This window comes from Panthera leo, chromosome C1 (assembly GCF_018350215.1).
Source record: "Panthera leo isolate Ple1 chromosome C1, P.leo_Ple1_pat1.1, whole genome shotgun sequence".
In the NCBI taxonomy this organism is placed as follows: domain Eukaryota; kingdom Metazoa; phylum Chordata; class Mammalia; order Carnivora; family Felidae; genus Panthera; species Panthera leo.
In genome coordinates this window covers 91,787,737-91,800,610 of record NC_056686.1, presented here as the reverse complement: position 1 = coordinate 91,800,610, position 12,874 = coordinate 91,787,737, and the positions used below count along the sequence as shown (strand labels likewise).

At 36.0% G+C, this 12,874-nt stretch overlaps 1 protein-coding gene across 2 annotated transcripts in view; it reads left to right on the top strand.

The window, feature by feature from the left end:
* The window catches only part of LOC122228244 (calcium-binding mitochondrial carrier protein SCaMC-1), a 61,508-nt gene that overhangs the window by 30,295 nt on the left and 18,339 nt on the right, over positions 1-12,874 (top strand). For both annotated transcript variants that reach the window (XM_042953191.1, XM_042953192.1), the window contains exons 4-6: positions 2,749-2,860; positions 9,900-10,058; positions 12,389-12,541. In XM_042953191.1, coding sequence (XP_042809125.1) covers positions 2,749-2,860; positions 9,900-10,058; positions 12,389-12,541 — 424 coding nt within the window. The remainder of the gene's footprint in view (positions 1-2,748; positions 2,861-9,899; positions 10,059-12,388; positions 12,542-12,874) is intronic.

Genomic DNA, 12,874 nt, shown 5'->3' with positions numbered 1-12,874 from the left:
TCTTTTACATCTTTGGTTCGGTTTATTCCTAGGTATTTTATGGTTCTTGGTGCAATTGTAAATGGGATCAGTTTCTTTATTTCTCTTTCTGTTGCTTCATTATTGGTGTATAAAAATGCAACTGATTTCGGTACATTGATTTTGTACCCTGTGACTTTGCTGAATTCATATATCAGTTCTAGGAGACTTTTGGTGGAGTCTGTCGGGTTTTCCATGTAGAGTATCATGTCATCTGTGAAAAGTGAAAGTTTGACTTCTTTGCCAATTTTGATGCCTTTTATTTCATTTTGTTGTCTGATTGTGGATGCTAGGACTTCCAACACTATGTTAAATAACAGTGGTGAGAGTGGACATCCGTGTCCTGTTCCTGATCTCAGGGGGAGAGCTCTCAGTTTTTCCCCATTTAGGATGATATTAACTGTGGGCTTTTCTTAGAATACTTGATACAGAAAAGCTGTACCTTTTTTCCAAATTGATAATGATTCAGTGCCATTGAAACTTGTCAAGAAACTTGTCAAGCTGAGCATCAAATTTATACCAAAGAGCAAAGGCCCAGGAATAACCAATACATTCCTGAAGAGCTGTGAGAAGCAGGGACCTGCTCTGCCAGATACTGATTATTATTCAGCTATAGTTAAGACAGTGGTGGTGGTACACAGATAGCCAAGGTGATTAGTGGAACATAATATCCCAGAATCAGACCCATCCATATTTAGGATTTGTCAGACAGAAGACAGGAAAAGGAGAGACTATGTGGTATGTGGGGCTAATGCATCTGGTTGTCCGTGCAGACACATGTGAAACTGGATGCCTACCTGACGCCAGACACAAAAATCAACCTAAATGTCAAAGTTAACTGGGAGTACTTATAGAGGAAGAAAAGGAAATGTCTTTATCTCATGTAAGGAAGGATTTATTAAAAAAAAAAAAGACACAAAAGGCAGTAGTGCAAATAAAAAGATTGATAAATTCAGCTATATTAAAATTAAGAGCATCTTTTCACAGATACCATAAACAAAGTGAATAGACAAAGAGAAGGTATCTGCTAATTTATAACTTGAAGTATAAGAATCAACTATATAGAGAACTGTACATATAAAAGAAAAAGACACTTAATGTAGTAGGAAAATGGGCAAAACACAAACAGTCATTTCAAGTAAAAGGAAACCTGAATAGCAAATGAATACGGTAAGGGATGGTTGACATCATTAGTGATTTGAAGAGAAATGTGATTTAAACCACAATGAGACTATTTTATTTAAGTTTATCAGTGTTCTGTTGCTTTAAGCTCCAGAATTTGGAATTCATGTATTCATTCAATAAATATTCTCTCTGCTAGGCTGTTCTAGACACTTGGGTCATATCAGTGAACAAAATCAACAAAAATCTTTGCCTTGTGGAAGATACTTATGAAGTCATGTGTGGGAGGTGGAGGGGTAGGGTCAGATGATAAACAATTGCATTAAAATGGAAAATAGTGGCTATAAGTATTGCAGCCCACAACAATGTTATAAACATAAGTAGTAACTAGGACTCTCATGCACATGTGGAATGTTAATACCCATGTGCTGAGACAAATGAAAGTTTAAGTGTAATTTCACACATGGAGGTCAAAATTAGAAATTGGCACTAGAAAACATGATAATAAGTGCCTGAAAATTACTTTTTATTTGACTGCCATCTTTATGTATCATTTTCACACAAATTATAGAATAAATATAAAGTTTGGAGGAGACACTCAAACTTTTCTTCAGAGACATTCATTAATTCAACAAATAAATGAGCACCTTCTTTGTGCCAGCCACTTTAGGTCTTGAGTATAGATAGTGAACAAAACAATCAAAATCCTGGCAGGCAACAGAGTAGATCTTAGGAAAAAGCTGGTTAAATGACACACTATGAAGACACTTGTAAAACAAGCAAAAAGTTAATGACAAATATCTAAGACTACAGTATATTAATGTTACATGTTGAAGATGAGGTACCCAGATTTCTTAAGATTCAAAAGCCCCAATCAGCAAGTTAGATTTTTTTTTATAAATACTGCTAATTTTCTTAGCTTTGAGGAAGTTAGAGAAGGAAATTGATAGAATATTTTGCGTATATTCCCAAATCACATCCAAATATTTTAACAGAGCGTTAAGAAATATCTTTCTGGGGCAACTGGGTGGCTCAGTTAGTTAAGCTTTGGGCTTTAGCTCAGGTCATGATCGCACAGTTCGTAAATTCAAGTCCTGCATTGGGCTCTCTGCTGTCCATGCAGAGCCCATTTTGGACCCTCTGTCTCCCTCTTTGCCCCTCCTCTACTTGTTCTCCCTCCCTCCCTCCCTCCCTCTCTGTCTCTCTCTCTCTCAAAAATAAACACTTTAAACAAAAAAAGAAATATCTTCCTGAGCCAGTGCAAGAAAAAAAGATAGATCCTTATGAATAAATCTATTCATTTCCCTCCCAATATTTAATCTTCAAGCTTTAGTGTTTGATAGCTCACTGATTGGAGTTTGACACAGTGCCAAAAGTAGTCTTCAGTGAGAGCTCTCTAACTTTGGGACCCTTCTTTATCTAAATAATTAAAACTATCTAACAGAACATCAAAAACTTGCTGCCATTTCCAACAATCTATTATTGTGAACTGGAATTTTTTAATAAGAATACTGAGTTTGAAAAGAAACTATCATTCTGCAAAGTGGCCAATAATGTTTTACTTATAAATTTTATTTTGTTTTTTAATTTGCTTCTTTTTATTTTCAGTATTGATACTGATGGGACAATGACAGTAGACTGGAATGAATGGAGGGACTATTTCTTATTTAATCCTGTTACAGACATTGAGGAAATTATCCGTTTCTGGAAACATTCTACTGTAAGTATGCTATGTGCATTACATTATACTTCCTTGTAAGCCACCCAGGCATCCCTGAAGTTCACGTTATTGTTAAATCTGTTCCCTAAAACAATGGGAACTCTCTGAGGGAATTTTAATTTTTCTAATGGGTTTGTCTGCTATGCTTATTCGTGGATTTCAGTAAATTTTATACATAATAAATAAAGTCTAGGGTTCACATTGCTGCTGGTAGCAATGCCTAAACTTAAATAGAACATTATAAAATGATTGATGATTAATGCCTCATTTCTATGAGTATAGAAAATATATTAGTAGTTCAGTTGCCTAGATAAATTTTCTACTTATGTGAAGTTATATTTACATAATCAGACTCTTACTGTATCTTTGGAGATAGTTGATAACAGGTGAGGCTACAGTCATGTATTCATTTTATTGATAGTAAAATTAAGAAAGAGAGGGTTACTACTATAGTGTAGCCTCTTATCCCTACACTCTTACCTATAAAATCTTTTACACCAGAAGCACTTAGCTGATAAAGTTGTAGAAATACTATCATTATAGAACTCAATTTATCTCGGGGCGCCTGGGTGGCTCGGTCGGTTAAGCGTCCGACTTCGGCTCAGGTCATGATCTCGCGGTCCGTGAGTTCGAGCCCCGCGTCGGGCTCTGTGCTGACAGCTCAGAGCCTGGAGCCTGTTTCAGATTCTGTGTCTCCCTCTCTCTCTGCCCCTCCCCTGTTCATGCTCTGTCTCTCTCTGTCTCGAAAATAAATAAACATTAAAAAAATTAAAAAAAAAAAGAACTCAATTTATCTCAAGCTATATTTTTAATCTATGGTGATGTGAGTAGGATGAAGGATTATTTTTAAACAGTATTTCCTTGTTAGCTAAATTTTATAAAGAATTTGTTGCATGTTTTAAATGACAAGTCTATAAAAATATTTATAGACAGTCTGTATAGCAGATGAGTTTCGAGGTGTTCACATATATAGCTTTAATTTTTATTTACAGGTCTATAGCATATATCATGGTATAAAGAATAATGTGGCTATAATTTTGAGATAAAGGGAATACCTTTGAAGAATTGACAAACTAATTTCTTTCTGTAGCTAAAAAGGATTCACAACACTTGACAAAAGGCTGATCTTTCATTCTAACTTAGACCAAGAAGAGAAAAGTTGTTCTGAATCCATTCAGAAAGAAAGCTGTAGTTTTTGGTTTTGTAAATTTGTAATTACTGTTAACTTTCATTTCCTGTGAAGTGATAGTGTACTTCATTTAGTGTGGATAGTCTATTTATAATTATCTATATGCTCAAATTAGTTCAGTGTACTTTTTTTTGAATAAAAAAGTTCTAAATATTTTTATTCTCTTCTAGTAATCTACTGTACTAAAATATTTACTTGAAAATTTTTGCAGCTTTTGCATTTGTTTTTCTTTTTTAAGTTAAATCCTGAAGTTAGTTAACATATAGTATAATAATAATTTCAGGAATAGAATTTAGTGATTCGTCCCTGACATGTAACACTCAGTGCCCATCCTGACAAGTGCCCTCCTTAATGCCCATCACTCATTTAGCCCATCCACCACCCAACATCCTGCAAGCAACCCTCAGTTTGTTTTCGGTATTTAAGAGTCTCTTATGGTTTGTCTCCTGCTCTGTTTTTATCTAATTTTTGCTTCCCTTCCCCTATGTTCATCTGTTTTGTTTCTTAAATTCCACATATGTGTGAAATAATATATTTGTCTTACTCTGACTGACTAATTTCGCTTAGCATAATACCCTCTGGTTCCATCCACATTGTTGAAAATGGCAACATTTCATTCTTTTTGATCACTGAGTAATATTCCATTGTAGATATATACCACATCTTCTTTATCCATTCATCAGTCGATGGACATTTGGGTTCTTTCCATACTTTGGCTATTGTCGATAGTGCTGCTATAAACATTGGGACACACGTGCCCCTTCAAATCAGCACTCCTGTATCTTTTGGATGAATACCTAGTAGTGCAATTGCTGGGTCATAGGGTAGTTCTATTTTTAATTTTTTGATAAAGCTCCTTACTGTTTTGCAGAGTGGCTGTACCAGTTTGTATTCTCACCAGCAGTGCAAAAGAGATCCTCTTTCTCCCCATCCTCGCCAACATCTGTCATTGCCTGAGTTATTAATTTTAGCCATTCTGACCGGTATCAGGTATCTCATTGTGGTTTTGACTTGTATTTCCCTAATGATGATTGATGTTGAGCATCTTTTCATGTGTCTGTTAGTCATCTGGATGTCTTCTTTGGAAAAGTGTCTATTCGTGTCTTTTGCCCATTTCTTCACTGGATTATTTGTTTTTTGGGTGTTGAGTTTGATAAGTTCTTTATAGATTTTGGATACCAATCCTTTATCTTATATGTCATTTGCAAATATCTTCTCCTATTCTGTTGGTTGTTTTTAGTTTTGCTGATTGTTTCTTTCACTGTGCAGAAACTTTTTATTTTGACAAGGTGCCAATAGTTCATTTTTGCTTTTGTTTCCTATGCCTTCAGAGACATGTTGAATAAGAAGTTGCTGCATCTGAGGTCAAACAAGTTTTTGCCTGCTTTTTCTTCTAGGATTTTGATGGCTTCCTGTCTTAACGTTTAGGTCTTTCATCCATTTTGAGTTTATTTTTGTGTATGGTGTAAGAAAGTGGTCCAGGTTCATTCTTCTGCATGTTGCTGTCCAGTTTTCCCAACACCATTTGCTAAAGAGACTGTCTTTATTCCATTGGATATTCTTTCCTGCTTTGTCAAAGATTAGTTGGCCATACATTTGTGGGTCTATTTCTGGGTTCTCTGTTCTGTTCCATTGATTTGTGTTTCTGTTTTTGTGCCAGTACCTTACTGTCTTGATGATTACAGCTTTGTAATACATCTTGAAGTCTGGCATTTTGATGCCTTCAGGTTTGCGTTTCTTTTTCAACATAACTTTGGCTATTCGGGGTCTTTTCTGGTTCCATACACATTTTAGGATTGTTTGTTCTAGCTCTGTGAAGAATGCTGGTGTTATTTTGATTTGAATATGTAGATTGCTTTGGGTAGTGTCAACATTTTAACAATATTTGTTCTTCCAATCCAGGAGCATGGAAAATTTTCCATTTTTTTGTTTCTTCTTCAGTTTCTTTCATAAGCTTTGTATAGTTTTCAGTGTATATATATTTCACCTCTTTGGCTAGGTTTATTCCTAGGTATTTTATGGTTTTGGTGCAATTGTAAAAGGGATCAATTCCTTGATTTCTCTTTCTGTGCTTCATTATTGGTGTATAGAAATGCACACAATTTCTGTACTTTGATTTTGTACCCTGAGACTTTGGTGAATTCATGTATCAGTTCTAGCAAATTTTTTGGTGGAGTCTTTTGGGTTTTCCACATAGAGTATCATGTCATCTGCGAAGAGTGAAAGTTTGACTTCCTCCTTGCCAATTTAGACGCCTTTTACTTCTTTGTGTTGTCTGATTGCTAAGGCTAGGACTTTCAACACTATGTTGAATAACAGTGGTGAGAGTGAACATCCTTGTCGTGTTCCTGGCCTTAAGGGGAAAGCTCTCGGTTTTTCCCCATTGAGGATGACATTAGCAGTGGGTCTTTCATATATGGCTTTTATGATCTTGAGGTATGTTCCTTCTATCCCTACTTTTTTGAGTTTTTTGTTTGTTTGTTTGTTTGTTTGTTTGTTTTTTACCAAGAAAGGATGCTGTATTTTGTCAAATGCTTTTTCAGCATCTATTGAGAGGATCATGTGGTTCTTGTCCTTTCTTTTATTAATGTGATTTGCAGATATTGAACCAGCCCTGCAGCCCAGGAATAAATCCCACTTGATCGTGGTGAATAATTCTTTTAATGTATTGTTGGATCTGTTTGGCTAGTAGTATCTTGTTGAGGATTTTTGCATCCATGTTCATCAGGGAAATTGGTTTGTAGTTCTCCTTTTAAGCGGGGTCTTTGTCTGGTTTTGGAGTCAAGGTAGTGCTGGCCGCATAGAATGAGTTTGGAAGCTTTCCTTCCATTTCTTTTTTTCTGGAACAGCTTCAAAAGAATAGGTGTTAACTCTTCTTTAAATGTTTGGTAAAATTCCGCTGGAAAGCCATCCAGCCCTGGACTCTTGTTTGTTGGGAGATTTTTGATTACTGATTTAATTTCCTCACTGGTTATGGCTCTCTTAAATTTTTCTATTTCTTCCTATTTCAGTTTTTTGTAGTTTATATGTTTCTAGGAATTTGTCTATTTCTTCTAGATTGCCCGATTTGTTGGCATATAATTGCTGATAATATTCTCTTATTATTGTTCATACTTCTGCAGTGTTGGTTGTGATCTCTCCTCTTTCATTTGTGATTTTATTATTTGGGTCCTTTCCTTTTCCTTTTTGATCAGTCTAGATAGGATTTTATCTATTTTGTTAACTCAAAGAATCAGCTCATGGTTTCATTGATCTGTTCTACTCTTTTTTTTTTTCCCTCAAAAGCATTGATTTCTGCTCGAATCTTTATTATTTCCCTTCTTCTGTTGGTTTTGGGCTTTATTTACTGTTCTTTTTCCAGTTCTTTGAGGTATAAGGTTAGGGTGTATATTTGAGACCTTTCTTCCTTCTTTAGGAAGGCCTGGATTGCTGTATACTTCCCTCTCATGACCGCCTTTGCTGTATCCCAGAAGATTTGGACTGTCCTGTTTTCATTTTCATTGACTTCCATGTATTTTTAAATTTCCTCTTTAATTACTTGGTTAACCCATTCATTCTTTAATAAGATGTTCTTTAATCTCCAAGTATTCATGGTTTTTCCAAATCTTTCCTTGTGGTTGATTTTGAATTTCATAGTGATTTTGAATTTCAGTGGTCTGAAAATATGGATGGTATGATCTCGATCTTTTTGAATTTGTTGAGGGCTGATTTGTGACCTGGTATATGATCTATTCTGGGGAATGTTCCATGTGCACTCAAGAAGAATGTGTATTCTGCTGCTTTAGGATGAGATGCTCTGAATATATCTGTTAAGTGCATCCAGTCCAGTGTGTCATTCATAGCCATTGTTTTCTTGTTGCTTTTCTGCTTACATGATCTGTCCATTGCTGTAAGTGGGGGTGTTGAAGTCCCCTACTATTATGGTATTATTAGCAATGAGTTTCTTTATGTGTGATTAATTGATTTATATATTTAGGTTCTTCCATGTTGGTGGCATAAATATTTATAATTATTAGATCTTCTTGTTGGATAGACACTTTAATTACGATATAATGCCCTTCTTCATCTCTTGTTACAGTCTTTATTTTTAAAATCCAGTTTGTCTGATATAAGTATGGCTTCTCCAGCTTTCTTTTGATAACCATTGGCATTATAGATGGCTCTCCATCCCCTCACTTTCAGTCTGCAGGTGTCTTTAGGTCTAAAATGAGTCTCTTGTAAGCACTTATAGATGGTTCTTGTTTTCTTGTCCATTATGATACCCTATGTCTTTGGAGCATTTAGTCCACTGGACTAATGGAGCATTTAGTCCATTGACATTTAGAGTGAGTACTGAAAGATATGAACTTAGTGCCATTGTGTTGCCTGTAGAGTTGGTGTTTCTGCTGATGTTCTTTGGTCCTTTTGGTCTTTGTTGCTTCTGTTTTTTGTTTGTTTGTTTTGTTTTGTTTTGTCTTTTCTCCACTCAAAGAGTTTGACTTAAAATTTCTTGCAGGGCTGGTTTAATGGTCATGAACTCTTTTAGTTTTTGTTTGTCTGGGAAACTCTTTGTCTCTCCTTCTAATTTTGAATGACAACCTTGCTGGATAAAGAATTTTTGGCTGCATATTTTTCTGAGTCAGCATGTCGAATATATCCTGCCACTCCTTTCTGGCCTGTCAAGTTTCTGTGGTTAGGTCTGCTGTGAACCTGATCTGTCTTCTCTTGTAGGTTAAGGACTCTTTTTACCCCTTGCTGCTTTCATAATTCTTTCCTTGTCTGTGGATTTTGTGAATTTGACTATGATATGCCTTGGTGATGGTCAGTTCTTGTTGAATCTAATGAGAGTTCTCTGTGCTTCTTGGATTTTGATGTCTGTGTCCTTCCCCAATTAGGAAAGTTTTCCACTATAATTTGCTCACATAAACCTTCTGCGCCTTTTCTCTGTCTTCATCTTCTGGGACTCCTATGATTCGGATGTTATTCCTTTTTAATAAGTCACTGAATTCTCTAAGTCTTGTATCATGATCTTTTGCCTTTGTTTTCCTCTTTTTTTTCTGCTTCATTAATCTCCATAATTTTATCTTCTATATCTCTTATTCACTGTTCTGCTTCGTCCATCTTTGCTGTCATGGCATCCATTCGAGATTGTATCTTGATTATAACATTTTTAATTTCCTCCTGACTAGATTTTATTTTTTTCTCCACAGAAAGGGATTCTCTGGTGTCTTCTATGCTTTTTTCAACCCCAGCTAGTATTCTTATTATCCTGGTTCTAAGCTCTAGTTCAGACGAAACTTCAGACTCTATGGTCCACTGTTTATAGAATCCTAGTGGTATTGAAACCCTCTCCTTTCTCCCCATCAATGGTTTGGGTGAAAAGATTTCTTGTTCAGTCCCCTGTGAGTGTTTACACTCTTTCTCTTTCTCTCCAGCTACTTTCAAGGGGTGTGCTTTTCTTGTGCAATCCTGATGCACCACACTCTTCCCCTTTCTGTCTCTCTCTCTCTGTCCTCTTTCCACGAAAATGGCTCCCTACCCTCTGTAGCCTTTCTGACCCCAGCTCACCTCTTCATGCCCCGTTCCTGCAGGGTTTTGTGGCTCAAGTTACATAGATTGTTGCGTTAGTCCCCATATCAGTTTCCTAATTGTTCAAAACGGTTTGGTGCTGACCTAGCTGCGTTTCAGGGAGGAGACAAGTTCAGGGTCTCCATGATGCTCCACCATCTTCTGTGGACTTTGGCTTAGTATACTTTCTAAGGAATGAAGTTGATGTTAACTATAAACTAACACATGATTCTTCTCCAAGAGAAACCTTCTGGAGTGATCTATTTTTAATTGAAGGGGCATGGGGATCTTTCCATTTAACAGGGTATTGACATAGGAGACAGTTTAACTATTCCGGATGAGTTCACTGAAGAAGAAAAGAAGTCCGGACAGTGGTGGAGGCAGCTTTTGGCAGGAGGTATTGCTGGTGCCGTCTCTCGAACAAGCACTGCCCCTTTGGACCGTCTGAAAGTCATGATGCAGGTGAACTTTATGATCTTGTGTCTAAGTTTCTCCTACATATTCTGAGACAGTGAGAAATGTGCTGGTTTGAAAAAGAAGTTTTAAAATTTCTTAGTAATATTCTTTCATACCTTAAAAAAGAAAGTATGAAAGCTCTATTTTGTTGCTATTAATCCTGAATTCAGTCCATGTAAGTATTTCAGTGTTCTGTAAAACCTTAAATTGTTGTGTGATGAACTTTTAGTCTTTGGCATTCTATGACTTTTCAAATGTTTAATGAGAAAAAAATCTCTAGGCCATTATTGTAGGATTCTCCTTAAATTATTTATATTTTCCTTCTGTTTTGTGTACTTTCTCAAAGTGGAATGTTTCCAAGTTTTAGAATCTGGGAACAGGGATGTGATTTTTGAAATCATTCTAAAGATGAGGTTAGTAGAAAAGACCTGGATTTATAGACTGACTTTGCTATTTACCTGCAATGTGGCTTTGGCTGATCAGAGTGGAAAGAAGGAGAAAGGAAAGGAATTGATATTTATTTGGTGCTCATTATGGTAACCCATTTAATCTTCATAGCAAGTGGGTATTATATCCTCACATTATCTCTGGAGAACCTGAGGCTCAGAGAAGTAAATAATTTTTCCTTTATAGCAAATTAGACAAGGAATGGAGTATCTTTGGCTATAGAGCTGTGGTTCTCACACTGCATGGAACCCCTGAGGTCTCATTTTCCTTCATCTGGGAGTGGGATTAAGAATATCTAACAAGGCTAGTTGTAAGAATTAAATGATTTAAAGTATGTGCAAATGCCTGATAAACTGGAAAACCCTACTGGAATATAGTAGTTGCTTAAAAATGAGTTTTTACAAGTTGTGTTGTCATACCTGTGGTCAACATTTTTTATACTTGTCATTAGATTTAGGTATAAAAACATTTCTGACAATATTTTTAACAGCATCCATTCAGAATGTACCTAAATCCCAAGATATATTTAGGGGTAAAAATAGTGCATTAAAGAAGAATAAGAAGGAATTGGTGTTTGTGTTTTTCTTTAGGAATGATAGTAAATTGACTTTGAGAGAGCTTGAATAAGCATTCATCTTTTCCTTTGTCATATTTTATTGTGAAGTTCATTTAAAATAAAATGGATATCTCTGGACTTTATTTCCTGCAAGTTCTGTGGGGTAGGTGGGTGGGGTTTTTCAAAACTACCTTCAGGTTCAATAATTCAGGAAGGCTCACAGAATATACTAGAAGCTTTAATACTCATGGATGTGGTTTATTACAAGGAAAGATACAGATTCAAATCAGCCAAGGAAAAAAGCATATAAGGACAAGTCTGGGAAAGCACCAAATGCAGAGTTTTTGTTTTCTTCTCCCTGTAGAGTTGCCATGTGTTATGTTCCAGCATTGATGTATGACAATATGCACAGTGTTGCAAACCAACCAAGAAAGTTCGCCTGAGTCTTTGATGTCCAGAGTTTTTATTGTGGATCGATCATATATTGCCCACGTGGCTGACCTTTATTCTTCAGCCCTTCACATATTGTTTTTCTGTTTTTTACAGTAGCCACTCATTCAGTAGCCACTCATACCATAACCAAAATGATCAGAAGAAGAGCTGATTTCTATAACTGTTTTTGGCTTATTAGATTTTGTCATTTTTATACAGAGGCAGTTATAAGGTCTAGTGTATTTAAATAGTGATCACATCTGTGGTATAAACCAAGTAGTCACTGGGTGAGGCAAGTGGTACATGTTGCCATGAATTTATTGCCTAGAGAGGCTTTGAGATAAGCCATAGAAGGTATTTTAAGTTTTGGTGGGAGGCTGTGTGCATTCCATTGTCTATGGCTCTGATATACAAAATACAAAATTGTTTTCAGACCCATTTATATTTCATGGTGGTATTGCTTCTGGGGGGGCGGAGAGATAGTATATTACTTGCAGTGTATGGTTAAAAGTCTCTTAAACTGAACTTGTTCACATTCCAAGGGCAGTTCTGTAGTCTAATACATACTTTGGTTCATGTTATCTTATTGTTGTCTGTAATAATTTTAATTTTGATCATGTCCTGTCTGCCTGCTTTCCCACACTGAGGGTACTGATTTTTCTTAGTTTTAGATTTGGAATCAGCCTCTACAATGTGGTAATAATTCTTCCCATCATTATATATTTTCTGAGCTTTCTATATTCTATATTCTATTTTTATTTTTTCTAGATTCTATTTTTAAACATATCTTCTTGCAGTAATAAATAGTGTTGAAATAAAGAGGGTGGTTTGTATGGTTACCTTAGAAATAGTAACAGTAACATGCCACCAGTATTTTGTATCACTCTGCTTTTATTTTTAGGTCCACGGTTCAAAATCAGGCAAAATGAACATATATGATGGCTTTCGACAGATGGTGAAGGAAGGAGGTATCCGCTCCCTTTGGAGAGGAAATGGTACAAATGTCCTTAAAATTGCTCCTGAGACAGCTGTTAAGTTCTGGTCATATGAACAGGTAATTGTTATCACCTGTGGAATTTGTTAACAAAGAGGAGTTAATAAACTGATTCAATAGCAGTGAACATACAGTGCTTTTTGGGTTCTTGTTGTAATGCATAATAATTTTCCACATCTACTCCAGGAAGAATTTCTCTTATAGGAGATTAGACTAGATAAACTCAAATTCCTTATGACTAAACTCTAGGATTTTTTTTTAATGTTTATTTTATTTTTAAGAGAAAGAACGTGAGCAGGGGAGGGGCAGAGACAGAGAGGGAGACATAGAATCCCAAGCAGGCTCCAGGCTCCAAGCTGTCAGCACAGAGCCTGATGTGGGGCTTGAACCCAT